This window comes from Equus przewalskii, chromosome 8, assembly GCF_037783145.1.
Source record: "Equus przewalskii isolate Varuska chromosome 8, EquPr2, whole genome shotgun sequence".
Classification (NCBI taxonomy): Eukaryota; Metazoa; Chordata; class Mammalia; order Perissodactyla; family Equidae; genus Equus; species Equus przewalskii.
The window spans coordinates 81,981,986-82,009,434 of NC_091838.1; the positions used below are offsets into that span (position 1 = coordinate 81,981,986).

The following is a 27,449-nucleotide window of genomic DNA, read 5'->3' on the forward strand; positions in this document are numbered from 1 at the left end:
GGCCCCACCAGCTGAAGAGTACATGCCCACACCCCCAGGGGCCAGCCCAGCTGAGTAGGATGTCAAAAACCTCAGAGGCCCAGGGCTAGTCTCACCCTGCCTCAAGGCTCACCTGGCTGCCACCCAGCATCCCCTGTTGCCGAGGGCACCCACACCGTGCACCTCTCAGCAGTGGCTGCCCGGACCCCTTCCTCGGTTCCCTGTGTCCTTGACGATCCGCCGGGCGTCAGAACCTGGACCACAGCGATCCACGGGGTTGACGATGCCTTCTGTGGCCCTGGGAGTGGCTGCCAACTCCCCACCATCCGCCTCCCCAGCATCGCCCCTGGGGGACTGCCCCTCACCTGGGCCCCTCTGGGGTTGCACCAACATCGTGGTTTACCTCTGAAGAAGCAGGGCCCGGGTCCCATCCCAGCTCTGAGGGTCTGTCTCATGGTTGCTCGAAGGGGAGGACCTGCCCAGAGAGAGGCCAGGGGGCTGCTGGGGGGGAAGGGGAGAGGGCGGGAGAACACAGCAGTGAGGGGGTGGTTGAGGAGACCTGGGGAATGATGGGCCCAGGAGGAGGGAGCAGTGGAGCAAAGGCCCTGAGGCAGGAGCAAGCAGGTCTGAGGAACCTTGGGGACACAGCTGAGGCTGGAGCAGGGGCTGTGACGGTGTGTGTGTGTCCAGAAACGCCCGTCCCGGAGGCAACGGGAGCCAGATGGAGAGGGGCCTGTGGGCCACTGCAAGGATCTGGCTCTTTCTCAGTTAAATGAAGTGGGGTCAGGAGGGTTCTGAGCGCAGGTTTTAATAGGATCTGGGCTGCGGCGTGGAGGGTGGCCCGGGAGGGCAGGAGGGAGCAGGAGAGTGGGGTGGGGAGGGCGGAGGAGCAGAGGGAGGCGGCGTCCTGGCAGCTCTCCCCAGCACTCCCGCGCTCCGGGAGAAGAGCATTTTATTAGCTTATTAGGGAAGATTCATGCCTTTTGCATGGTCGATCTGAATAAAAAAGGAGCTTTACACACCCGCATTCCGAGGCTGCGGGATCGGAGTGGAGCCCGGAAAACTGACAAATCGCGGGAGGCGGAATACAAACGGGGAGTCGACCAGCGGTTGTTAGAGACTCGCTCACAGATTTCTCGAAAGAGGGCAGGCGCGGAGGGTGTACGAGGCGGCCAGCCGCACTGTAGTGGCCGAGGGCTGGGCGCAGACCCTCCCCCACAGGTCTGTCCCACCGTCAGGGAGGGGGCCAGGCGGGCAACCATCCATAACGTCAGCGCAAAAATATGCGGGGGGCCAGCCAAAGGTGCCAGGGGACTCCGAAGAGTGTCTGCCTCCAGGGACTGAGTGGTGGCCAGGCCGAAAGCCCTGCTCTCCTAGGGATCTAGCTCAGCAACACATGGACATGCTGTGTGGCTCAGGGGAAGCTCTGACCCTCTCTGAGCACTCAGTTTCATCCGTAAAATGGGGAAGACACCATTCATCTCACAGAATCCCCGCGAGGACCACATTCAGCAAAGACGTGGCACACTGTGGCGGCAGGCGGCAAGCGCTGTCCCCTGGTGTCCCCTACGCCAGCAGTCACTGAGGGCCTCTGCTGCCGAGCCCCTTGGGTACCGAGTGAACGGGACTCATGCTGGCCGCCGCGCTGGCCACGCACGGAGTCTGGAGTCACGTCCGCTGGGGTTGAACCATGTGCCTCCAAGAGCTACGTTGAAGTCCTGCCCCTGGTACCTGGGAAGGTGATCTTATTTGGAAATAGGGTCTTTGCAGAAGGAATCAGGCTAAGCTGAGGTCACAGGGCGGCCCCAGTCCCTCGTGGCCGGCGTCCTCGTAAGAGGGGGGAAGTTCAGACGCAGACACGCGGGGGAGAATGCGCGTGCCGATGGAGGCAGAGACGGCAGGGAGGCATCTGTGAGCCAGGGAGCGCCGCAGGATGCTGGGGGGCACCAGAAGTGGAAGAGGCGGGAAGGACGCCCGTCAGGGCTCTGAGGGAGCACAGCCCTGCCCACACCTTGATCTCAGCCCACCCCGAGCCGGCCCCTTGTTACTCAGCCCCAGGGAGCAGACACGGCTGACCCCAAGGGCCCGGGCCTTACCCCTGGGGGCTGGGCGCGGCCGCCTCCTGGGCCTCCTGGCCGGGCCAGGGCCCCCTGGGCAGGTCCAGCTCCAGGACGTAGTGCATCTGGGTAAGGAGGGCCAGGAGCAGCATTGGGTAGGCCTCCTGCATAGCCTTCTTGAACTCCTGGGTGCCCTGCAGCTGGCGCAGCGTGTTCATGGCCTGTGGGGGGGGGGGGGGGTGGACAGCAGGGGACGCTGAAGCTGCCCAGCCCCCAGGGTCTTCCCACAAACCCGCGGCTGACCATGCCTCTCCCTCCTGCTCACAGCCAGCAGAGGCCTCTGGTGCACTCAGGCCACGTCCCTGAGCCACCCTCCCTCCCGCGGGGCCCTGGCTCTCTCTGGACCCTCCCCTTGTCGCCCTCTCCCTGCTGCTCCCTGCAGGCCAGGCAGGGGCCCTCCATCCCTCCAGGCCTCAGGGACGCTCCCTGACTCTGCTCGTTCCCTCTGCCATCTCTCTGAGCCCCTGTGCTTAGTCCCTGCTGAGCAGGGGACCCTCTCCCTGGGGTCTGGCCCTGCCGGCCGGCCGTGCGGGTTTGTGCTCCCACAGCATCCTCAGCACAGAGCCTGCACACAGCAGGTGCCTAATGAATGAACGCTGGGAGAACAAACGGTCCTGGCAGGCAGAGCGCCCAGACAGCAGCTCTGGGGCCACCTGTGCCTCGAGGGGCATTTGGTCCAGAATGTTCTGGGGGAGGTGGCCAGCACTGGCCGGTGATGCCAAGGGGAAGGCAGGAGCCGGGGGCACGGTGAGACGCAGGGAGGGCCACCCTGCCGACCCCACGCTGCTGTGTGGTCTCCGACCAGGAAGCCAGCATCAGCCTGGGGCTGGGGTCTTCTGGGAGAAGGGCCGACCGAGGGCCAGGCCGGAAGACAGGGTGGGACATCCCTTCAGCCACCACATCAGCGGTCACAGCTTGTCTAGGGGGCTCTGGGTGGGGAGGGGCAGCGGCATGCTCTGGGCGGCTGCCCAGGGGGCTCTTGGGGTAGGGGGTGAGCTCAGCCCGGAGGAAACTGGGGTTGGGCCCAGGTGCTGCCTCGTGATCCGGGAGGACAGGTGTGGTTGTGTTAGGAAGTGAGCTTCCTGCCCCTGGGGCTGTGCAAGCAGGGCCTGGGCTTGTGGGTAAAGCTGGGGGATGGGGAGGGCGTGGGCCGAAGGAGGCAGCCTCTAAGATTCCTCCAGAAGCCAAGGATGGGGGCAGCGGCTCACCGCCTTCCTCCCGGCTTGAGCGTGCCCCAAAGCCCCCATGCTACAGCAAGCCCTGGATACACACCGTGTGACCAGTGCCCTCCCCGGCCCTCGGGACTGCCACGGTCCCACTTCACCCAGGGGAGATGGGGTCCTTGGCCAGGAAGCGGGGAGCTGGGCCTGGGACAGCCCGTGTGGTCAGCCCCCCCATGTGGCCTCGGAGGCCCCTCCAACAGGCTGGGCTGGGCGGGACTGGGCTTCCACAGCCTGCATGTGGGCTCCCCCTGCTGGGGGCCTGGCACCCAGCGGGGGCCCAGATGCCATGGACATCTGACTGAAGGCACCCGTGACGTCATCCTCGCCTGGTGGCAGCTGGGGACACGTCTGGGCTGGGGGCAGGGACTCACGGCCAGCGAGCGCAGGCAGGTCTCCTCCTTGGGCGGGGGGCTGCTGTCGGTGGCCTGGGCGGGCAGGGGCCGCTCCCGCAGCCAGGCCAGCAGTATGGCCAGCACCAGGCGGCTCCCGGACCTCTCGGCTCCCAGGGCCCTCCAGAGCTGGAAGGCGTGGCTGCGGGGAGAAGGGGCCGAGGGCCACTGAGACGCTGGCCTGCTGGGCTCGGTACGCCTGGGGCCCCACGACCAGGGCCTCAGGTGCCTGGAGTGGGGTTGAGGGTGGAGGCCAGGCTGGGTCCTGGGCTAGATCCTGGCAGGGCGTGAGGTGGAGGGTGGAAGGAGCTCTCGGGGGGGTGGGGGTGCTGGACAGGGCAGAGGGTGGTCCTGGGGACAGTGGTGGAGATGGGCCAGCTTCCCGGCCTGTGCTCCTGGATCTCCTCACTTCAGGGTCTCCCCTCAGGCCCCTCACATCCCAGCTGCAGGCTCTGACTCTGTCTGTCACCCTCAGTGGCTCCCAAGTGCTGGCAGGACAAGTCCGGCCGGTGCTCAAAGCTGTCACCCTCTGACCTCCAGCCCCTGCCTGCCTTCCCTCCTCTCCTGCCTCTGGGCCCCCACACGTGCTATTACTCCTTGTGTGCGGAGACCTCCCCGTCGCCCACCCGGCCTCTTCCCACCCAGCTTAGGACTCGCCATCAAGTCACTGCCTCCTGGAAGCCCGCCTGGGGCTGCTCCCTCCTAGGCCTGGCTTTGCTGGGGTTCAGTTCCCCAGGGCCCATCTGGGTCAAGTTAGGGGCCATCACTGGTATGTGCAGAGCTCTGCAGTGTCCTTGTGCCCATTGTGCAGAGGGGGACACTGAGGACTGGAGAGAGAGGATGTGCCCTGATCGGGCCCTTCCTTGTATGCAGGGAGCTGGGACTGAGGCCATGCCCACCGGGTCCTATGGCCTTTCCACCTGGTCCAAGGACGTGGCCCTGCGAGACCTGGGGGAGGAGGTGGTGTCAGGGCTCCCGGGATGTTGGTGACCATGACGGCCCCCTGGTTTCTGTGCCCGGTGCCCGTTGGGACTGAGAGCTGGGTGGGAGGGGCTGGAGTGGCGGGGGGGGGGGTCTGGAGTGATGGGGGGCTGCAAGGGCCATAGTGGGGGAGCTGGATGAGCCCACCCTCAGGTTTAAGACAGACCCAAGGGGGGCTGCCTTTGAGCCCTGGGGAAGCCACCCCAGTCCCATGCGCCCCAGGGGCCTCTGGGAGATTCCCACATGTGGTCACTGCCCACCTGGCAAGAGCAGGGCCTTTGCAGTCAGAAGGGCCTGGGCTCAAATTCCCGCTCTGCCCTGTGCTGGCTGTGTGACCTTGGGCAAGTCACGTCACCTCTCTGGGGCCAAGCCTGCCTCGAGAGGCTTAAGTGCGATGACCCTCCAGGAGGGAGGGGGCCCAGAAGGCCAAGGGTTCTATCTTGCGCCCTGTGGGCACCCGTCACTCAGTCGGCACTCGTGTGCTGAACGCTGTCACCTGCAGGCAATGTCCCAGGGGACCCACAGTGACAGAACTGGGAAAAATCCCTGACTGTGGAGTGACCGCCTGTGGTTTTGACACGGGCATGTCGGATGCTAAGTGCATAAAGTGGGTGGGGGGGGGACAGTGGAGAGGGGGCAGCAGACAATGGGGGGACAGTGGACGGGGACAATGGGGGACAGCGGGCAGTGGGGGGACAGTGGATGGGGACAGTGGGGGACAGCGGGCAGTGGGGGACAGTGGATGGGGACAATGGGGGACAGTGGGAGGGACAGCGGGCAGTGGGGGCCAGTGGATGGGGACAATGGGGGACAGTGGGAGGGACAGCGGGCAGTGGGGGACAGTGGATGGGGACAATGGGGGACAGCGGGACGGGACAACGGGCAGTAGGGGACAGTGGATGGGGACAATGGGGGACAGTGGGATGGGACAGCAGGCAGTGGGGGACAGTGGATGGGGACAATGGGGGACAGCGGGATGGGACAGCAGGCAGTGGGGGACAGTGGATTGGGGACAATGGGAGGGACAGCGGACAGTGGGGGGCCAGCGGGGAGATGGGGGCTGGGGGATATGATGGGGGCTGGAGGAGATGAGGGGGGCTAGGGGAGATGGTGGGGGCTGGGGGAGATGATGGGGGCTGGGGGAGATGATGGGGGCTGGGGGAGACGATGGGGGCTGGGCGACATGGGGGAGATGGGGGCTAGGGGAGACGACAGGGGCTGGGGGAGATGGGAGATGGGGGCTGGGGGAGATGATGGGGGCTGGGGGAGATGATGGGGGCTGGGGGACATGGGTCACAAGCAAGATCCTAGCTTTTGCAGAGAGGATGGCTTCCCTGGTGTGTATTCGATCAGTACAAAGAACCCCCGCTCTAAGAAAGAACCAAATGGAAGCAGGCCACGCACAGAGTGAAGACGGGTGTCTTCCAAGGATGGCGCCTAGTCCAGTTTTGAGCAGTGAGGGCCAGCCCAGTAAAAGTAGTAGTTGGAGGATGAAAGAGAAAAAAGAGGAAACAAGAAAACGTGGTAAACTGCCTCTGAAGGTTGTGTTGAAATGCAAAGGGCCATGAACAGCCAAAGATGGTCTTGAGTAAGGAAGGAGGGTGCTTTCTGTGTCAGGGGAGGAGAATTATGATAAAGTGACAGGACTTAGAACCTTGGGTGTTGGCACAGGGACAGATAAGCACAGGACGCTGAGCAGAGACAGGGCCTAGAACGCGCACTGGACTGTGAGGCGGGGCGTCCAGAGCTGAAGGAACAGGTGTTTTCAGTGAATGATGCTGGGAGGGTTAGATGAAACTGGAGCCTGACCTCACATCTCATGAAAATCACTTCCGGGGGCGGAGGGCTGGAGACCTGAATGCCACAGGCAAACACCGGAACTTTCCCAGGACAGCGTCCGAGCAGGATTAAACTCGGAGCTCCTTTTCATGAAAGACATAAGGGAGTGAAGAGGCAAGCGGCAGATGGAGGAAGATATTTGAAACATAATAGTCAGCGGAGGACGGGGTCCAGATTCCACAAAGAACTCTCAGGAACTGACAAGAGGAAGGACAGCCCAAGAGAAGAATGTGTCGGATACCCAAACAGGCATATCGCCAAGAAGACAGCCAAATGGCCAAAAGCACGTGAAAAGATGTTCGGCCCCAGTATTTAATCAGGAAAGTGTAAACTGACGCCACAATGTGACTAATACCACCAGACGGGCTAAACTTTTGATGACTGGCTAAAAAGTTGATGTGAAATGTTGGTGAAGAGGTGGAGCGACAGACTCAAAAAAAAAAAAAAAAAAACTACTGGCGGAGTGTGAGGTGGTGCGGCATCTTGGAAAACACTTTGCATCATGTATTAAAGTTGGACCTATGCAGAGCTTAACGCATCCGACATCTCTGTCCCGCATGCACTGTGGAGACGGAGCGCTTCCGTGCATCAGGGCACACGGGGAGCCGCTCACAGCAGCGCTGTTTGCCACCGCCCCAAAGAGGAAACAACCCACCAGTCCATCTGGAGTGAACAGGGCAACCGGCACCCATAAGCTGGGGTACTCACAGCAACAATAACCAACCAGCTCCAACCTACGTAACAATCAGGATGGATCTCCAACACGCAATGTTGAGGGAAAAAGCCAGATAACAAAAGAATATCGGAAGAAGTCATATTGCACAACTCCGTGTATACTCTCAGGACACACCGCTATTATTTCACGTACATCTACAGAAGAAAAATCACCAAGACGGGAGTCTAGTAGGAGACCTTGTCCTAGAGTGGGGCCCCCAAGGGCTGCACGGTCAGTGTAAATGTGATAAAAAAACAACCCAAACACCTTCGTTGCAGAAAGAAACAGCGAGGAAACCTGCGTGCCTTGGTCAGCCCGGGTAGAGGGAGGCGGGCTCTCCTGAGAATCTGAACCACCAAACCTGTTTTGGGGTCTGAATTCACACCACCAGTGTGGCCAAAAAAGCCCTCAAGCAGAGACTTTAAGTGTGAGGAGGCCTCAGGCTGACAGTGCCCCGGACGACGGGGAAGCCCACGTAAATCCAGCTGTAAGCGCCGTCGGTGCACAGTGCACTCCCATTTCAGAGACGTTACAGCATGAAAAACGTGTTTCTTAGAGCTGAGGAAATAAGATACAAATTCCAATCCAGGCAAAACCCAACTATAGGCTTGTGGGCAGCTGCAGATAACAGCAGCTGCCTTGGTCCCATCTCTCCGAAGTTCCTTGAAAAACAACACAGAGCAAGAAGAAGGGAAAAGTAAAATGACACAAAAACCATGACCTCAGAGAATACCCAATCTTCAAAATTACTATAAGCAAAAAAGAAGGATGCCAGCCCGAGCCTGCCATCTCTTACACCCCACCCCGTCCATGCTCCCCCAAAGGCTTTGGGACAGACAAAGGCAGAATGAGAGAAACCGTGGAGCGCAGAGGAGACAGGAGCTAGCTACAGGGCTCCAAGTTGGTACACATCACCTTCAGGAAGGCAGAGTCCATGCTGAGTCTGAAAATTTGAAAAAAGAAAAAAAGAGTGCAGGTAGACCAGAGCACTGAGCACAGGAGAGGTGCTGAAGAGCACCCTCAATCCGAAGGGCCACCTGCAAGATGCACAGCCTTGGGGAGAGAAAGAGAGCAAAGAAGAAAAGAAATGGGGTGGTGAGAGGGAAAGATGCAGGAGGGAGAAACTTAGGGCCCTGCAAGAGAAAAGAGAACCCCGGAACTGGAGGCCACGTGACCCTTTCACCACCACCCAAACAAAAAACTCTACTACGTTCTCTGGGCTTTGCTATACTGACAGAAGAGGGTGCCATTGAACTGGAAATCCTACAAAACACTCCAATAGTGTTTCACATGAACAGGAAGAAAATTAACAGATTCACAGAGCTATTGCAAAGAAATCAGAGAACAAAAATCAACACACATCCAGTGAGGAAACTCCTCCGAAAAACAAGCATGATGCTGAGAAAACTGTAAGACAGTGCTCCAAATGCAATTAAATATACTCAAGCAAGCATTTAAAGAGATGAAAGACATGAAGGTAAACTTAAGAAGGAAGTAAAAAGGATCAGAGAGAAAACAGTGGAAATGGAAGACAAGCAAGGAAAGACCAGCATATGTATTACTGGAGTCTGTGAAGAAGAAATACAACAATGGAACAGAACTAATATTTAAAACTATAACCAAGAGAACTTTCCAGAAACAACAGACTCAAATCTTCACTTTCAAAGGACCCACCATGTACCTGGGAAAATTAACACAAAATGATCAGTTCTGAGACATTTCTTGGTAAAACTGTTAAATTTCAAAGATAAAGAAAAAATTTCCAAGGTCTCCAGGGGGAAAGGTCAAACAACTTACAAAGGCCAAAAAAAAATTACTGTCGGCAGACTTTTCAAAAATAAAGCAAGGTGGCAATTGAGCAGCATTTTAAAAATAATAAAAGTGGGAACTAAGAGTTTTATATCCAGCCAATTTGTCCTCCAAGTAAACAAGTTTCAACATAAAAGAACCCAAGGGCTTCTGAAGCCATGAACCTTAGTTGAGGAATCTATCAGAGGACGAGCTTCATCAAGCTAAGAGATGACTAGAAAATTCTGGCACGGGGACTGATGGTGAGTGTGTGTACACATTGAAAACAAATGTGGGGTGAAGGTGGACCAGCAGAGTGAAAACTTCGACAAACTAGAAATGTGCAACTGAAAACAGAGGGGGAGAAGGGAGACAGAAAGAGGGAGCTAGAACAAACTCACTGATGATTATATGGGCAAGGGGTGGCAGCATATCGATAAAAATGGATACGCCGGATATTAAAAGGTTAAATAAGAAAACAAGGGACGCAGGGCATTGAAATAGGTCCGGAGTAGAAAGGTAACAATTAGAACAAAAACACAACCCTTCCTAAATTTAAAAAACACACTAAAGATCAAAGAATACACATCTCATAGAAAAAGAAACATAGCAAATATAACAGAATGCACACAATTACGAAATATTATAACGGAGCTGAGATCTAACACATCAGTCGTATCTACAAATGTGAATGGACTTAACTCATTTCTTAAAAGAAAAAGATTTTCAGTTTGGATCACAAATCAAGACCAAACTATACGCTGTATATAAGATGACACTAAAACAGTGGATTCTGAAAGGTTACAGTAAAAGGAACGACAAACACATATTGGGAAAATGGGAAACAATAAGAAAGCAGAGATGTGGTCCCAATAACAGACGTAGTGGATTGAGGCCCTCAGAGCATTAAACGTGACAAGGCACGACACTTTTTAATGCTAAAAGTCACAATTCATAGAGCAGATATAACACTTAGGAGTATGAATGCACCAAATGACATGGCACCCACCTTTATGAAGGAAAAACTGGAGCACGGAAGGATGCATAGACAGAAACCCGTTAATACGAGAAGACCCAGCACATAGCTCTTAGCACAAGACAGAGCGAGTGGACACAAATTAAGTGAGGATGCGGAAGACCCAAACAACGCAGTCAATAAGGTAAATCTCATGGGATGTATCAAGCCCTACACCTGATAATAGAAAATACGCCTTCTTCTCAAGCGCCCGTAGAACATCCCCCAAAATTGTCTGAAACATCAGTAAATTCCGTAAAGCAGAAAAGTCGCAGACGACATTCTCTGATCACAATGCCATAAAACGAGAAATCGGTAACAAGGAGAAAAAGGCCCTTCCACACGGAAACTGGAAATCTTTCTGGAAACAGGCCTCGGGTGCTGGGAGCCTGGGGGAGTCTCTTCTGGTGGCTTCTGGTTTTTCAGTGGAATGAAGGAAAGGTGGGCGGCTGTGATGAGGGGTGGGTGGAGGAGTTGGGGGCTGAGAGGAGACAGGGGTGGGGAGAGGCAGCTGGTGCGGGCAGTGCGGAGGGCCCTGGGAGGTGTGCCGTGCTGTGCTTTTCCTGCGGAAGTGAAGTGGGTGGAGCCAGGTTTAACGAGTTGGGTTTTGCCAGCTAAGTGTGACAGAGGGGACAAGGGACTTGAGGTGTGTTTAGAGAGTGACTGTAACGCTGGAAGATGGAATCCATGCTGGCAGGCAGGGAGAGGAGGACACATGAGGGGCCGTGAGAAGGTGGGCAGGGCCGTGGACTAGGAGGTCTTGGGGAGCAGAGGCTCCTTGGGGTGCCGGACGGAGGGAGCGGCAATGGTGGGAGGTGGTCGAAGGTGGGGGAGAGACGCTTGAAGCTAGAGATGACTGAGCGAGGGGGTGACACTGGGATGGATGGCGGAGGGAGGGTGGAGGACAGGATCACTGGGAGAGAGGACATACAGGCGTTGAGAAGTCAGGGTGAAGCAAAGATAGTGAAATCCCCAAGATCAAGACGGGGGAGCAAGCTAGAGGGGGGTCCGTGACCAGGAGCTACATCCTCAAGGTCCAAGGGGTGACCCAGGGCAGGCACGAGGTGGTTGGGTAGCAGGTGACACAGACTGAGGACCTGGGACTCAGAGCAGGGAGGAAGAGGACGCCTACAGGCTCAGGGGTCTGAGGCTGTGGTGGCCACTGTTGGGGGGCGGGGGGCGCAGCAAGGAGGCTCCTTGGAGGAGCAGGAAGGATGGCCAGGCTTTGGTGTTGGCTGGGGTCATGCCAGGAGCATCCTGGGCCCCGTCTCCACTAGGTGACAGGTGGTCCAGCCTGGGGCAGGGGTGCTTCATGTGGAACACCGACAGAAGGAACGGTGAGCAGAGCCTCCCAGAGCCAGCCCCAGGGGGAGCACCGTAAATGAACAGGTATATGGCTTTCTCCCTAACCCCAGCCCCGTGGGGTCTCCCCGTGGGTTGTGAGGGGCCAGGCAGCAGGGCCCCCTGGGAGGGCAGTGGGGCGGGAGGGAGGGCGGGGCTGGGCACCTGTCCAGGGATATGGAGAAGTCCAGGAAGGCGGCCACCAGCTCGGGGGTGTGGTTCCGGGCCAGCAGGGTGACGGCAAGCAGGACATTCTCCCTGGCTTGGGGAATGCGGACAGAGCAGAGCTGCAGGTGGATGGCCCGGCCCAGGTTGGCAACCTGTGCAGGGAGGCAGAGGATGGGGGAGACGGTCAGTCTGAGGGGTGTGGCCAGGCCCTGCGCTGCTGAGCCTAACGGGGGAGGGAGGTCCTGCCCTGGGGAGCGTGGAGTCCCTTCAGACATGGGAGAGGCACAGCTCTGCCCAGGGAAGTCTGATGGGGGAGGCACAGTCCTGCCCGGGGAAGTCTGAGGGGAGAGGCACAGCCCTGCCCAGGGAAGTCTGATGGGGAAGGCACAGCCCTCCCAGGAAAGTATGATGGGGGAGGCACAGTCTTGCCCAGGGAAGTCTGAGGGGAGAGGCACAGCCCTGCCCAGGGAAGTCTGATGGGGAAGGCACAGCCCTGCCCAGGGAAGTCTGATGGGGGAGGCACTGCCCTGCCCAGGGAAGTCTGATGGGGGAGGCACAGCCCTGCCCAGGGAAATCTGAGCGGGGAGGCACAGCCCTCCCAGGGAATTCTGACGGGGGAGGCACCGCCCTGCCCAGGGAAGTCTGACGGGGGAGGCATTTCCCTCTCCTGGATGCCTGGTCAGATGGGGAGTCCCAGTGTGAGGGGGAGACAGGTCCCACTACTTTTTGCATGGCATGTGGGGTCTTCTAACTCTGTCCGAAAGGCGCCCAGTCACTGGAGGGTTTGGACACACCTGCCTCGCCCTCTCCTAACACACCACTTGGCACCTGCTGTTCGGATGCCCTGAATGCCCTCCTCTCCCGCTTCCTGTCCGTTAACGCCCAGCTCCAGCATCCCCCCACCCGAGGCTTCCGAGGCTGCAGGACATGGCACTAGTCCTCCTCTTTTGGGGGCCCCCGCCCCCTGGGTGCAGCCCTTTGCCTTCCGGTCACTATGCTGTCCACCCTCAGCTGTCCCATGTCTGTCCCCTCCATCAGACGGAGGGCTCCTGGAGGGCCAGGCTGTGCCCTCTCCTCCTCTACTCTCATACTAGGGTGAACAGCAGCTGCTCAATCAATGCACGTCTGCCCCACGACCCTGCAAACACCACCCAGGGCGCCACAACACCTCAACCCATGGCCATCCCCTCATTCCTTCATTCAGTGGGACCTATCAGGGTGGGGTCTGTGTCTCCCCCATCAGGCCCAAGCTCAGGGACACCCCCTTGGCCCAGAGGCCCTAGCCCCTGGGTGCCGACTGCCGGGCTGGCCCTCCGCCCCCTGCCCCATCCTGTCTGGCCCTCAGCGGGGGCCCCAGGCCCCTCACAGTCTCCAGCGTGGCCCCGTGCTCCTGGACGGCAGCGAGCAGCATGTCGGCAGCCGCCTGCACGCGGAAGGGGCTAGCGGAGCCCAGGCCGTCGATGGCCGTCCAGAGGAAGTCGGTCAGCTCTGCCATGGTGAGATGCTTCATGACCTCCTGTGGCAGCGGGAGTGGAGGGCAGCCATCAGCGCGGGTTGCCTGTGGCCGGGTGCCCACATCCTGCCTCTGCTCTCAGCTCCTCTCCTTTGCTCCAGCTCCCACAGCCTCTGAGCGCTTCCAGACTCCTGAGCCCCAGTCCTCCGGCTCCTCCAACACGTGTCCCCCATTTTGCAGTTTGGTCACCTGCACATCTCTCTGAGCCCACCACAGCCCAGGGGGCAGGAAGGGAGGGCACGATGCCCATCGCAGGGCAGAAGCACGGACCCCCATCACTCAGACTCCAGCGTGTGTCCCGGGACCCGTGTGGCCCAGCCAGCCTCCTCTCCTCCCTGCCTCTGCCCCGTCCTCACCTCACGGCCTTCCTCATCTGCTAGCCTCATCCCAGCTGGGTGCTCCCCACACCAGGCCCCCGCATTTTAATCAAGAGCCACTGAACCGTAGAGCTTCGAAGGATCTTCAAGGCCACAGGGACCCAGCCCCAGGCCCAGAGAGGCGCAGGGGCCGCCCTCAGCATGGTGTAGGGTGGGGCTGGGCAGGCCAAGGCTGGGTCTGGAACCCAGGGCTCTGTCCCACCATAGGGCCTCCTCGGGAGCCTGACTCTGCTCTCAGCCCACATTCTCCCAGCAGCAGCTCTAACAGTCCAGCGAGGTGGGTGTCACCTCCGACACCAGACCATGAGCGCTCAGGGCAATGAAGAGGCGCTGGGGGAAATGCAAGGTGGTGGATGGGATCGCTGCTCCACAGCCTCAGACCGTGTCTCTGAAAGGGAGTGCTGGGCCAGCGTGGGCTGCCCAGGCAGAACCTTCCAGAAAGATTTAGAGCATCGTTGCTCAATATGGTAGTCACCAGCCACATGCAACTATTTAAACTTTAAGTAAAATTTAAAATTCAGTCCCTCCGTTGCACTAGTCACATTTCAAGTGCTCCGTAGCCACACACGGCCAGTGGCTACCTTGGATAGTGCAGACATAGACACTTCCGTCCTCCCAGAAAGTTCTATCGGAAGGGCCTGACATGGAGCATCTGATAATCAGAGGAAAACAGAATGCTGCCGATGGAGTGACAGTTGGGAAGCCTGACAGAAAATTATAATGTTTACAAGGATGTTAAGGATGGTAACACGTTTCTTTGCATGTTAGGGTATTTGTTGAAATGTGTGAAAGTCTGTTAGGACGATTTTTTTTATATCACATATAAAAATAAGTGTTAAATAATGGATGTTAGAATATTTATTAGAATCTTATTATTCTAAAATTCTGGTAAAATGTGAGAATAGTAGGTTATTAGTTTGTTAGAATGTTAAAATAATTTTAATGAAATATTTGTATTTTATAATAACTTTAAAAAGAATATTTTGCTATTATAAATGTAGTTAGAACATTTGTTAGAAGATTAAATTTAAAATCGTTTTCTAAATATTAAATTTTGGTTAAACTTCTAGTATTTAGAACGTTTGTGAAGAAATTCAACTTGGAATGGTGGTTAGATTCTCAGAATTCCAGAATACTACAATCTCAGGATTGGTAAACACTTATGAGATGTCTTCCTTTAACCCAGGGCATGATCAGTGTGAGATGGAGGTGGCAGAGATGGTGGTCATGGTGGTGATGGTGGTGGTGATGGTGGTGGTGATGGTGGTGGTGATGGTGTTGCTGTTGCTGATGGTGGTGATGGTGGTGGTGGTGATGGCGGTGATGGTGATGGTGGTGGTGGTGATGATAATGGTGGTAGAGATGATGGTGATGGTGGTGATAGTGGTGGTAATGGTATTGCTGTTGCTGATAGTGGTGATGGTGGTGGTGGTGATGGTGGTGGTGATGGTGGTGATGATGATGGTGGTAGTGATGATGGTGATGGTGGTGATGGTGGTGGTGATGGTGTTGCTGTTGCTGATGGTGATGATGGTGGTGGTGGTGATGGTGGTGGTGGTGGTGATGGTGTTGCTGATGGTGGTGATGGTGGTGGTGGTGGTGGTGGTGGTGATGGTGATGGTGGTGATAGTGGTGGTAATGGTATTGCTGTTGCTGATAGTGGTGATGGTGGTGGTGGTGATGGTGGTGGTGATGGTGGTGATGATGATGGTGGTAGTGATGATGGTGATGGTGATGGTGGTGGTGATGGTGTTGCTGTTGCTGATGGTGATGATGGTGGTGGTGGTGATGGTGGTGGTGGTGGTGGTGGTGGTGGTGGTGATGGTGTTGCTGATGGTGGTGATGGTGGTGGTGGTGGTGGTGATGGTGATGGTGATGGTGGTGGTGGTGGTGCTGGTGGTGGTGGCAATGGTGGTGGTGGTGCTGGTGGTGGTGATGGTGTTGCTGTTGCTGATGGTGGTGATGGTGGTGGTGGTGGTGATGGTGCTGCTATTGCTGATGGTGGTGATGGTGATGATGATGGTGGTGATAAAGGTGTAGTGTGTCCAAGACCATATGGGGAGTCAAGGACAGACTTGGGACCAGAACCCAGGTCTGTTCTCCATACTAAACCTTCCTGGATCTACCATCCCTTGATTAGCAGACTGTCCCATCCTCTCTCCTCTCTGTGCTCCTATTTGTCATTGTCTCTCGTCCAAGGAGAGCCAGAGCTGAACACCCACTCCCTGGGTGTGGGGACAGCACAGGTTAGGGCAGACTGCCCCTTCCTGGTTCTAGATGCTAGGCTTCCAGTCAGTCAGTCCACCTGTGAGCCTGAGGGCTCTGGGGCCCTTCACCACCAGCCTCCACTGAGCTGGCGGTCACTGGGGCCCTCCTTTGCTGCCTTGCCTCTGCCCCGAGCCCAGGTTCTTTGGCATAAACTGAAGCCAAGCCAAGTTTTCCCATTTGGGCCCAGACAATCGATGTGTTGGCCCCAGGGCTTCAGACTTTCTTACTAAACTTCTGATCAGCCTCAGCACTGACAGCTTGCTGTAGCTGCAGAGAGCACGGGTTTGGAGTCAGCCGGGACTGGATTCAAAACCCGCTGGGGCACTTACGAGCCGTGTGCCCCCACATCATCATTTGGTTCCATTTGTTTCAACTTAATGGTGTTTACTGAAGACTGGCTCTGCCCTCAGGCCCTGTGCTGGGCCCTGGCGAGATCTCACTTCTGGCTCGAGGTCTAATGGGAGACTGACAAGCATAGCAAGAGCGGGGGTCTTCGTTAGCCATGGGCTCCACACCCAGAACGGGCAGGTCACCATGCTGAAGCCACTATGTCTAGACGTCATGAACTGACCGCTCAGGACATGAGGCTCCGTGGAACATGGCCCGTTCAGCCAACGCCAGCATCCCGCCCTCACCCTGTGCCTCAGCCTCGCTCGTCTTCAGAGGAGAACACAGTTCGCATCAGATGCGGACTGTCCCAAAGATAGGAGATTTCGCTGGGGCGGGGGGCAGGGTGTGATGAAAGGGACCTTGGGGAACTGACCTTGGGGATCCTCCCTGAGCTGTTGACCTGGGAGGATCTGGCCGGGGTAGACCGGATGACAGTGGGAGGGGAGACACGACACGCCTTCAAAGGAGGGGGGTTTGGCTTTTGGAGGATTAAGGGAAGCCCCTGGGAAAATGAGGAAGTGGGGGGTATTTCTGCAGAGTGGTCTTCCTGCAAGGGTCAGACTCAGAGGGCAGGACATCTATGGTGCCTCAGAGAGAACCTACCGTCGGAACCGCCCTAAGAGCGCCACTATTGGGGCCTCATGGCGGCCAGGACTTCATTGGCACCACTCTGCCCATTTTACAGAGGAAGGCTGAGGCTCAGAGAGGAGAGGGGCTTGGCCAAGGTTGCACAGCCATGAGAGACAGAGCTGGGACTCAAGCCTGGGCTGCTGACCCCAGAGTCTGTCCCCAGTCCCTTCCCTCCTTTCCCCCTCCCCCAGCTCCCCCATCCCAGGCCAGGGGCTGGGGTCTTCTCCAAACGCTCTCAGTTAACCACCAAAGATGCAGGCAAGATCCCAGCCTCAGTTTTAATACTCACACCCCAGCCTGGGTGCTGACCCCCTGAATCCAGCCAGGCCACACAGACAGCGGGAACCCTCTCAGACAGGGCGGTGGCAGTGGGGCTCGGAGCAGAGCATGACCACGCCCCCCACCCCTGACCTGCCCACGACTCTAAGGGCTTTGACCTTGATGACTTGGGAGCTGCTGAGCTGGGAGATGCTGTCCTTCGGGGTCACCATCTCCTGGGGGGTCGGGGGAGTGGTCTTCTGGTCCCCGCTGCTCCATAAAGAGGCTTCATCGGCACCGGGCTGGGAAGACTGCTTGGGGGTCTGTGCTTCCACCTGTGAAGCCATCCCTGCTGGCCAGGGGCGGCGGGGAGGGATCGGGCAGGGCCGGCGTGGGCTTGGGGTCTAGGGTGGGATGGGCAGGAGTTGGGCTGGGCTCATTGTAGTAAGGGTCAGGCCTGTGCCTGAGTTTGTGGACGGGAGTCAGAGAGGGTCTGGGGGTCAGGTGAGGCCATCACAGGGCTATGGTTGAGGTCAGAGGTGGGTTTGGGAGCTGAATTCAGGGGTGCTGGCACAGGTGAGGCTGAGGCTGTGGTTGGCGTGGGAGTGGGTCCACCGTGGTGGCCCGTGGGGGCTCACCTCTCTGGCGTATCAGGAGCTGGTAGAGATGGCCCACCCCCTCCAGGCTGGAGCCCTGAGTGGCCTTGTCCGGGTCCTGGCACAGAATCCCCAGCATGCCCACCAGCTGCCCAATCCGTTTGAAGTCCTCTTTTGGCTGTGGTGAGAGTACAGGGGACCCACTGAAGACAGGACCTACCACGGAGCCCCCACCCTGCTGTGCACTCAGCCCAGCAAGGCCAGCGTCAGAAGGGACCCCTCAAACTGTGTGCCAGGGCCAGGACGGGTTTGGGTAAAACTTAAGAGGTGGTCAAAAAGCTCAGAAATCAAGAGAAATAATAGTTTAATGTCATATTTAGAAAAATGAAAATGAATGCAAAAATCCATGATGAACGAAGTTTCAAAATTGTAAATAAAGACAGGATCCGACCTGGCAGTTCTATGACCTTGCCTCTCTCTCCTCACCCTGATGCCCGCCCTGGTCCCAATAAACCTTTATTTACAATAATAGGCGGCCAGCCCCCAGGCCACAGTGTGCAGAGCGGATTGTTTAAAACATCACATTAAAATACTTATCTGACTGTGGGGTGTCTTAGCGCCCCTATAAATGTCACCTGCGAGGCAAGTGCCTCTCTTGTCTCACCCTAGTCCCAGTCCCGTGGCGTGGAAATTGATTTGGAGTAAAGTGAAGGCACTTTGAACCCCTCCAGAGGGGGCCCCCTCATCACAGGAATGCTGGAGGGGTCTGTGCAGTGAGCTCTGCCGCACAGACAGTCCCTGCTGTCCAACACCGCTCCGGCATCAGAAAGGCACACCCGCCAGCATGGGGCCAGGAACTAATTACCACGTCTCCCCATGCGTCTCCCCGAGGAATTAAGGCCGACTTTGGCTGATAAACACAGAACCGCTCACTCCCTGAACATGTGCTGGTGTTCGTTCAACCCAAGGGCGAGAGCGACAGGTGGCCAGTTGTGAACCATGAAACGATGGGGGTGGTGATGGACGGAGAGGAGGGCGGTGGGCTGGTGGCTGCCCCACGCAGTAGCTGCTGACCCTAGTCTGGGGCAGGGCACACACTTTAGGAGCCCTCTCACGGCCCCCCCCCATGTGATTCCCACTGTATCACTCTGACAGGACTCGGGGCTCAGAAGAACCTGCCCAAGGTGTCAAGATGTGTGGACGAGAGCCCAGCCTCCTGGGTCAGGGGTCAGGGGTCAGGGCACCTGGGTTCAGAGCCCAGCTGGGATGCCTTGAGCAGGGGTCCCACACCCTCGCTCCAGGCTGTTTCCTTGTGGGTAAAAAGGGGGATTACCTGGCTGGGCAGGGCACTCAGGGATCCACCCTGTCCTGGTGGCAGGGACCCAGGGGGCTTTGAACCCCAAAAGCCTGGCTGGCTCTGGAAGGAGGGTGTTTGGTTGGGGCAGCAGAAGGGGCGTGGGGCCGGCGACGCGTGTACTCACGTCCAGGCAGATGTTTCGGTTCAGGAATTCCAGGAGGGTCTTGCAGCTGTGCACAGCCCGCTGCCGCTCGTGCGCCTTCTCCGACGCCAGCCAGACGTACAGGTGCTGCGGGGGCGGGGGGAAAGGAAGGCTGCTACAGCCGCGGACCCCAGCTCCGGCCAGGCTCGGCCCTGCCCTGGAACCAGGCTCTGCCCATCCCGGCCCAGGCCAAGCCCAGCCTCAGCCCAGGCCACACCCCCTGCTCAGGCCCCGCCCACCCTCCGACCAGGCTCCACCCCCTCGGCAAGATGCTCCATAAGCAAGGTACTGCCCTTTTCCTGGGCTCAGGCCCCGCCCATCGACAAGGCCACGCCCACCCCAGACCAGGCCACACCCCACAGCTCAAGCCCCACCCACCCCGGCTCAGGCCCCGCCCCCTCAGCAAGGCTCTCTTCCAGAAGCGAGGCTCTGGCTCCACCCCCTCACCTAGGCCCCGCCCACCCTCGGCCCAGGCTCCACCCCCTCGGCTTCCAGGCCAGCCCCCCATCAGTCGGGCCTTCCTTGTCCCTTCGCACAGCATCGCCAATGCCTGTGCCCAGGCAGAGGGCCACAAGAGGAGTCATTTCCTTCCTTTGGAGCTGACACGCCCCTCCTGCTCAAGGCCCTTTGAGGCTCCTGGTTTTTAACCTGTTTCACACTGTGTGCCTCTTTCCAGAGCAATGCTTTTCAGTGCACAACATAAGCACACAGAATTACAAAGGGATACAAAGGCATATTGACACAGTTATGTTGAACACTGTTAAGCCAAATTTGAGCCTCTCTGTGAAGGTGATAGATAATTAGAGCCAGTGATTCTGAAGTTGGGTGAGGATAAACCGCGTTTGGAGATTCTGTGACCCCGTGACGTGCTACGACAACATCTGTGACTTCCCTTGGTGGCAGACACAGCTACTCCTGGCACTGCCGTGGTTTGTCACCGACATTCCCAGGGGAGGGACGCACTACTCTGCAGTGTGAGTTGAGTGAAAAGGCAGCTGCCATTTCCTCCTAGCCGTGTTCTCACACCCCAACTTCCATCTCTGCGCCCAGGTCGGGAGCCCCTGCCTCAGCGGCTCCCCTCACCGCCACCAGGCCCCTAAGCCTGAGGTGGTCTGGCCCCTGCTGCCCTGACCTCACTCTAACCCCCCTGCACACCCCGCCCTTGCCCCCTCCCCTGCTCCAGCGGTCAGAGCAGCCTCCGTTCTGGGACACTGTGCTCCATCGTGCTGCTCCCCTCTCCCCTGCCTGCCTCTGCGGCTGGCCCTTCCCTTCTCTTCCCAGCCACCTCCTTACTCCTCATTCTGGTGAGTCTCCTACCCTCCCAGCAGAGCCAGCCTCCCCTCTCTGGGCCCTCGCCCGCCCCTGCACTCTCCCTGCCTGTTGACTGGCTTCCATCCTCTCAGGCAGTATGTTCAGGGGGCAGTGAGAGAATGGGGTTGGTGGGCTCATGAGACCCCCTCCCCGCTGGGGGCACTGCTGCAGGGGAAGTTCGCTGGGGGCAGGGAGGGCAGGTCCTGGCCTGGGCCATGGCCGTTTCCTCACCTGTTCCCTTTAGTGTGGCATTCAAGTCCCACTTACCAGCAAGCTGCACCTGCTGACCCCTCACCGAGTTGTTCCAAACCACTGTGACCCCTAAAGATGGACAGCCCTCAGGCCTCTGTGACCCGGGACCACACCTGCGCCCAGTTCAGGCCCTGCCTCCTCTGGGACATCCTCCTTTGTCCATCCTCTGCCCCATCCGTGCCACCCCCTGTGCCGCCCCCGCCGGCCCTCACCGACAGCAGGAGGTGCAGCTCGTCAGCTGTAGGGTTCTGAATGATGAAGCTCTGTAGCATCTGGTCCAGTGCCTCTGAGGTCTTGTTGTAGAGGGCCTGTGCCAGGGTGAGGAGCAGGTCAGGGGGCCACCAAGTCCTGTGGGACGGAGCGCCGAGGCCTGCCGTGGGGCCTGAGGGCACTGGCCTCTCCATGCTGGTGGTACCACTTCCTGCACACTCCCTGGGCTAGGCTGCACAGCAGCAAGCTCACGCCACGCCCAGGAGGGCCCTACCACAGTCGATCCCTATTTGGCAGCTGGGGCAGGGGGCAGTCTGGGACCCGGCCAAGGTCACAGGTTTCTCAGTGGCCAAAGCAAGTTCACTCCCAGCAGGGCTGGATTCATGGGCGTGCAACCCATCCAAGATAGGGCGCTCAGAAGTGCGCTCCGAGAGCTGGGTTTACGGCTCTGATGTCACCATCTGGGAATTCTTCATAAGTTTTAAACACGGGTCTCCCATTTTCATTTTGCACCCGTCCCAGCAAATTATGCAGCTAGTCTGGACTGCCGAGTTTCACACACGAGACCCCCCGTCTCTACTGCTTGGCTTGCCTCAGGGAGGGTGGGGGCCACAGAAAAGACCCAGTCTACCCTCCTGTCAGCGCCCAAGTGGAGTGGAGCCCTGGGCCGCTGGCGAAGATCTCCCTGGGCGTCCTGGGGAAGTCCCTTTGGCTCTCTGAGCCCACCTTTATCACCTGAGAACTGGGCGTGAAGCCAGCCCCACCTGCCAGGGTGCAGGTGGACACTTGATGGGGACAAACAGGCGCCTCCAGCCCAGCGCCTGGCACCAGGTTGCGCTTCCTGTGTGAGCCAGTCACGATGTCTCCCTGCAGGGGGGGCTTCTATTCACCAGAACCCAGAAGGGGTGGGCGGCTGCCCAGAGGGCTGGAGAGCATCCCAGAGCTCCCTCCTGCAGGCTCAGTGGGGCAGCAGAGGAGGGAGCCATCTTCACTCCTATTTAAAGAGTGCCCTCAGCACCCCGCACGGGGCACCCAGTATCTCCTTTCGCCCCAGGTGTTAAGTACCGTCGGCTCTGTGATGCTCACCCCCATTTTACAGGTGGGCAAAGGAGGCTCAGAGCAGTTAAGAAATATGCCCAGGGTCCCCCAGCCCTGGCCTGTCGGGGGGTCAGGGCCATGCCCATCCAGCCCGCCCCCTCTCAAGCCACGAGCAGCAGGCAGAGCCTGAGGGGCCCCTCTTGGCGTAGGGCTGCGGGCGCCCAGGTGGCACCTGTATGTCGGGCGGCTCCAGATAGAGGCAGGTGTGTTTCTCCAGGACGTCCAGCAGCGGCAGGGCCAGCACGCTCCGGAGGCAGGTGGACAGAAGCCGCGATTTCTTCTCTGGGTCTGGGGGCGGCCTCAGCTTGCTGTTGGAGGATGGAGGGCCGTGAGGGCGGGGCGTGGGGGCTGGTGGCTGGGAGGGGGCCCGCAGCAGAACAGTCAGGAGTCTGTGAGCCCAGAGCAGGGACTCAGGTATGCCCTCACTGCGTTGACCAGAGACTCCGGCCTCCTGAGCAGGCCAATTCCACGGGGGTCTGTAAGGGACTCCCCTGGCCTGGCTGGGAGCAGGAGCTCCCCTTTATTGGCAGACTGGTCTTGCCCAGCCCTGGTTATACCATTGACCTTCGGTGGCTCTGTTTTGGCAAATCATGCCAAACTTTCATTCTTTGAGGTCTGAATTAATAATAATAGCTGCTGTTTATTGAGGGCTTCCTGTGGGCCGACCCTGAGAGGCGTTTTACCTGGGTGTGGCTACCGGGATCCCCACAGCTGGCATTTTCTCCTGCCTAATAGATCTCTCCCGACTCTGCTTCCCCTCCAGGCTCTGCCCCACTCCTCTCCTCCCCGTCATCCCAAAACTACAGGAAGGGTGGTCTGCACGTGACCTCCTGGCTCTCCCCGCCCCCGTCAGGTGCACCCAATCTGGATTCCACCCTGAACACTCCCCACTGCTCCCAGCCGGTCATGGGGGGCCTCCGATGGGCAGGTCCGAGGCCTGGTCCTGGCTGGCCATCAGTGGCTTTGATGAATTGATCGCCCCGTCCTGGGCACGCTCCTTCCCTTGCTCCCTGCCTCACCCCCGACCCTCTACCCCCGTCTGGGCCCCTCCACCAGCTCCTCCCGTTCCCTGGCCCTCTCAGCACCAGGCGCCCAGCCCCGGCCTTGGTCCACTTCTTTCCATCCCTGGCCTTAAAAGCCACCTGGATGCTGATGACCCTGACCTTGTGTCTTCAGTCTGGGCCTCTCCCTGAACTCCAGACAAATGTCCTCAACTACCCACTGTGTCGTTAGGTGATATCTGACAGGTGTCTCAATCTTAGCTTGTCCCCAAATGGACCTGCCCTCGAGGCCACCGCCCACGGCCTGCCCCAACACAGTAGACGGCGATGCCGTCCTTCTGGATGCTTGGGGCGAAGCCCTCTGCACACCCATGACTCTTTCCCTTCTCTCAGCAGGAAAGAAGGTCTCGCCAGCTCTCCCATCACAATTTATCCAGAATTTCAGCAGCGACTACCCTCGTCACTCATTATCTTTCTGCTGGGTTGTTCTAGGGGCTCCTCACAGGTCCTGCATTTTCCACCCTGGTAGCACCATCCGCTCTCCGCCCAGAAGCCACACATCTCTCTCAAACATCATCCCCTCAAAGGCCCACTTTGCTCAGCCAAGAGCCCACGTCCCTGCTGTGGCCTGTATGACCTTCCTGTGACCCCTGGGACCTCACCGGTACTCGCCCCTTGCTCACTCTGCCCCAGTCACTCTGGCCCCCTTGCTGGTCCTCCAGCACCCAGGTGTGTTCCAGCCTCAGGGCCTTTGCACAGGCCATTCCCTTGGGTGGGTACCTACAGGGCTCCCTCTCTCACTCGTTCAGGGCTTTGTTCAAGCGTCTCCTCTCACAGAAGCCCAAGAGTGCCAGGCCCATGTGGGCGCTCCATCTGTCAATGCTCAGGCCGTCGATTCTCCTTGACTCAGCCCGAGGCTCGCTTAGTCCTCAACCCCACAAGGGTTTTACGTGCCCTCTACCCTCTGCCTCATTTTCCTTCATCAGCCCCTGATACGTGTGGTTTGCTCTCTCTGTCCCCATCCAATGGTGTCAGCCCTCAGAGAGCAGGCACATTCCCTGCTGGCTCACAGCTGGGTCCCCAGAACCCAGAACAATGCCTGGAACAGCGCGGTGCTTGAAGGTTATCTGTGGCCGGATGAGTTAGGAATGCGAGGCGTGGAGCCCGGAGGTGGATATTTAAACCTGGCCTGCCTGCTCCAGGAAGGCCCGCCCACCTGCACCTGCCACCTGCCCACTGCAGTGCAGGGCCCGCGGGGCGCACGCCTGCTGCCTGCCCTGGCCTCTGCAGCCTGAGAACGGGCAGCTGGGAAGGGCCCCCACTTCCTCATCAGCCTCACCCTGTCCTGGCCAGGGGAGGGAGGCCAGGTGCCCCCTGGCCCCACCTGAAGGGAAACGGCTAAATCCGGACCTGCTGCCTGCAGCCCTGAGACCCCTGAGCCCTCTGGACTGTAGCCTCCCTTCCTCCCCTGGGATGTTGGTTGGGGTCTGGACTCAGCGACCCTTTGCACTTCCTCTCCTGAGAGCTGGAGGCTGCTCTAGATTCTGCCCACGGCTGGGTCTTGCCATGAATAGCTGCTCTGATCTTGATTGGGGTGTGAGTTCACTGTGGGGAATGGTTGTGACCCCCCAACCCAATGCTCTGGTCTCCATGAGCTGCCCCTCCCCCAGCCCTGCTCAGCGGGACCTTGACTTCTGACCTCTCCCCCCTCGCTGTCCTGCTGGCACCAGGCCTGAGCTGCGAGGCAGCTATTGGACGCAGGGGGAGGCCCTGTGCAGGGCCGGGGAGCCTACCAGATGCTGGAGATGATGTGGATGGTCTGCTGGCGGGTCAGTGTGCACAGAGAGTCCGGGGGCTCCTTGTCCAGCAGAACCTGCAAACGCCCAGGTGAAGGCTGAGTCGCTCAAGCCTGGCCTGTCTCGCTTCTGACACCAAGCCGCGTCCTCCCTAAGGACCTCAGTGCTCAGCACCCCGAGACCCCCAGGGCTGTGCTGCAGCTCCTCACCCTCCCAGGGGGGCCTCGGGCCCCCGGGGCCCCGGCCCCCACCTGCAGAACTGGAGCACAGACTTTAGGATCAGACAGGTCGTGTCTGAATACTGGTTACCATACACCAGCGGCATGACCTTGGCAAGTCTCCAAATTGCTCCGAGCTTCGTTTATTCATAAAGAACACGGCATTGTCACACATGTGTTAAGTGTGAAGGAAGGTGTGCAAAGCACCACGTCTGGGTCACAGCAGGAGCTCAGTAAAGGGGAACAGTTACTATGACTATTTTTAATATTATTTCTAACTATTATAATTGTCTATCACTTGTGCATCTCCTCCACTACCCGGGGGTTCTATGGGGCCAACATCTCTGGTAACTAGTGCTCTGAGCTAGAGAATGGATGGTGCTGGCCTTTCCGGGCCTTAGCCACAGCAGCTGTGAGGTGGACACAACTGCCAGCTCAGGGCCACCGTAAGAACCAAGAGAAGTGGGGGACACAGATGTGCTCCCAGGTGCAAAAGGCCTGGACACACTCAGAAATCCAACTTCCCACCCCTTTTCCAGCGGGAGCCTCTCATGAGCCCCGCTGGTCCAGGGAGGGCACCCCCTCCATCCCCAGGAAGCCTCGTCCTCTGCTCCGAGACCAGGCGCTCACCATCAGACTCTCGAGCAGCTCAGAGGTCTGGGAGAATTCATAGCTGTGGGCGCCCTCGTTGCGGCTGATGGCCCGCGCCAGCATGAGGACAGCCGTGAGGAAGCTCTCCTTCAGGGTCTCGTCCTGGCATGGGGTCAGGCCGTGGAACAACAGGGGTGAGGTTCCCGCGTGAGAGCACAGGAGGGGGCAGGAGAGAGCAAGAGCCAAGGTCACATGGAGCAGCGGGGGGGCCCCTGCTGGGAACTTCCAGCCGGGGCCACATACACGTGGGGCTTTTTTTTGATGGGAGAGCCCATGTGGTTTTGTTTAAAAGTGTGAACAAGTTGACAGCATTTAAACATCAGGAGGGGGCCTGTAAGAAGCCCAGAGTCCAGCTTCTCTTGACGGGTGGCAGCCCTGAGCCTGAAGGTCTCAAGTATGGTGACCTCACGGCTGCCTGGTCCCTCATGGGTGCCCGGGGGAGGGGAGGTCCTGGTGCAGAGTCTAGAGTCAGGGGACTGTTGTCATAGGGCAGGATGGGGAGTCACCTGGAGCAAAAACCCAGGGTTTGCTGTAAGGGGAGAAATGTGGGATGGATGGGGTCATCACGAAAGCCCGCACAGCTTCAGGTGGGGTGGAAGCATGAGCAGCTGGGGCAACAAGGAGGCCAGGCCTGGCTCTTTAGGATCCCAGGGTGGAGCAGAAGGTGGGGAGGTGGGCTCCAAGGCCTGGGAGGTCCCGGCATTCTCAGACTCAGGTTCTGGCGGGGCCCCCGGGCTCCAGAGGGGCGGCCCCGGCACCGCGCGTACCCAGGAGCTGTAGTGGAAGAAGTAGATCATTCGTGACAAGATGTTGTCCACCCACGGCAGGATGTGGGCCTTGGCCCTGACCGCCACCTGGCCGTAAGCAAGGAGGATGGTGCTGCTGGCCCACTTCCACCTCAAGTCCTCTGAATTCTGACACGGGAGGGGGTGGGAGGGCGGATAAGAAACTTGGACCCCTCCTGTGGCTGGGGTGGTGACAGGAGGTGCCCCGGGCCTAGAGGGGTACTGGAGGCAGGGTGTTCTGAGAGGTTGGGGCCTCAGTTTACCTCAGTAGGAAAATAGGGAAGTGGGATTGTCTCCCTGGGGGATTGGGACGGGCCTTGGGGGTCACCCGGGCGTGGACGCGGGGGTGCTCAGCTCTGCCGCAACCTGCTGGCGTCCAAGCCCCTCACCCTCCCCACCTGGCGTAGCCACTCCCCAGGGGGCCATCCCCCGCTCCCTCCCCTTGGCTCCGGGGGCCTGGCGTCATCGTGCCTTGATCAAGAGAGGCAGTGATGGCACTTGGAGCTTTGGCTCCGGGTGAGACCCAGAGAGGGAGGGTCATCTGGGACACCCCTGGATGTCCCCAGAGCACCATTATGCTCACGCCCATCAGTGACAAGGCCCCTCGGAGTTTGAGACATGGGTCCCAGTCCCTGCTCTGCCGCCTGCCAGCTGAGGTGGCCGGTCCTCGCTGGGCTGTCCCCGGTTAACCATGATGGCTCCCTTCCCCCATCTGTCCTAAGGGAGCTCCCGCAGCCCCAGGTTCTGCCACGGGACGTCTCTGGGGTTCAGTGAGGGCGGGGCGGGTGTGCCGTCCATCACTGGGGGCACAAGGTTGACCTTTGGCCCTTGGCGCGTTTCCGAGGAAGCACGTGGTCAAAGAGCCATTAATAAACAGACAGCGGCCACCCCAGCTACTGTGAGAGCCGTCACCGAGCGCTTCCCAGCCATGGCTCCTTTCAACCCCAACAGCCAGGGAGGGAGGAATCGTTATTCAAGAGGAAGAAACTGAGGCTCAGGGCGTCACACCGCAGGTGGGCGTAGAGACGGTCCACAGGCCAG

At 58.7% G+C, this 27,449-nt stretch overlaps 1 protein-coding gene across 7 annotated transcripts in view; it reads right to left on the reverse strand.

Annotated features, from left to right (window-relative positions):
- The window catches only part of LOC103542478 (maestro heat-like repeat family member 5), a 65,023-nt gene that overhangs the window by 12,915 nt on the left and 24,659 nt on the right, over window positions 1-27,449 (reverse strand). For all 7 annotated transcript variants that reach the window (XM_070631106.1, XM_070631103.1, XM_070631102.1 and 4 more), the window contains 12 exons: window positions 26,391-26,537; window positions 25,603-25,725; window positions 24,752-24,831; window positions 22,130-22,265; window positions 20,862-20,957; window positions 19,069-19,173; window positions 17,630-17,765; window positions 17,171-17,340; window positions 12,922-13,071; window positions 11,553-11,707; window positions 3,691-3,850; window positions 2,076-2,257 (listed from right to left, as the gene is read on the reverse strand). In XM_070631106.1, the coding sequence (XP_070487207.1) occupies window positions 2,076-2,257; window positions 3,691-3,850; window positions 11,553-11,707; window positions 12,922-13,071; window positions 17,171-17,340; window positions 17,630-17,765; window positions 19,069-19,173; window positions 20,862-20,957; window positions 22,130-22,265; window positions 24,752-24,831; window positions 25,603-25,725; window positions 26,391-26,537 (1,640 nt within the window). The remainder of the gene's footprint in view (window positions 1-2,075; window positions 2,258-3,690; window positions 3,851-11,552; window positions 11,708-12,921; window positions 13,072-17,170; window positions 17,341-17,629; window positions 17,766-19,068; window positions 19,174-20,861; window positions 20,958-22,129; window positions 22,266-24,751; window positions 24,832-25,602; window positions 25,726-26,390; window positions 26,538-27,449) is intronic.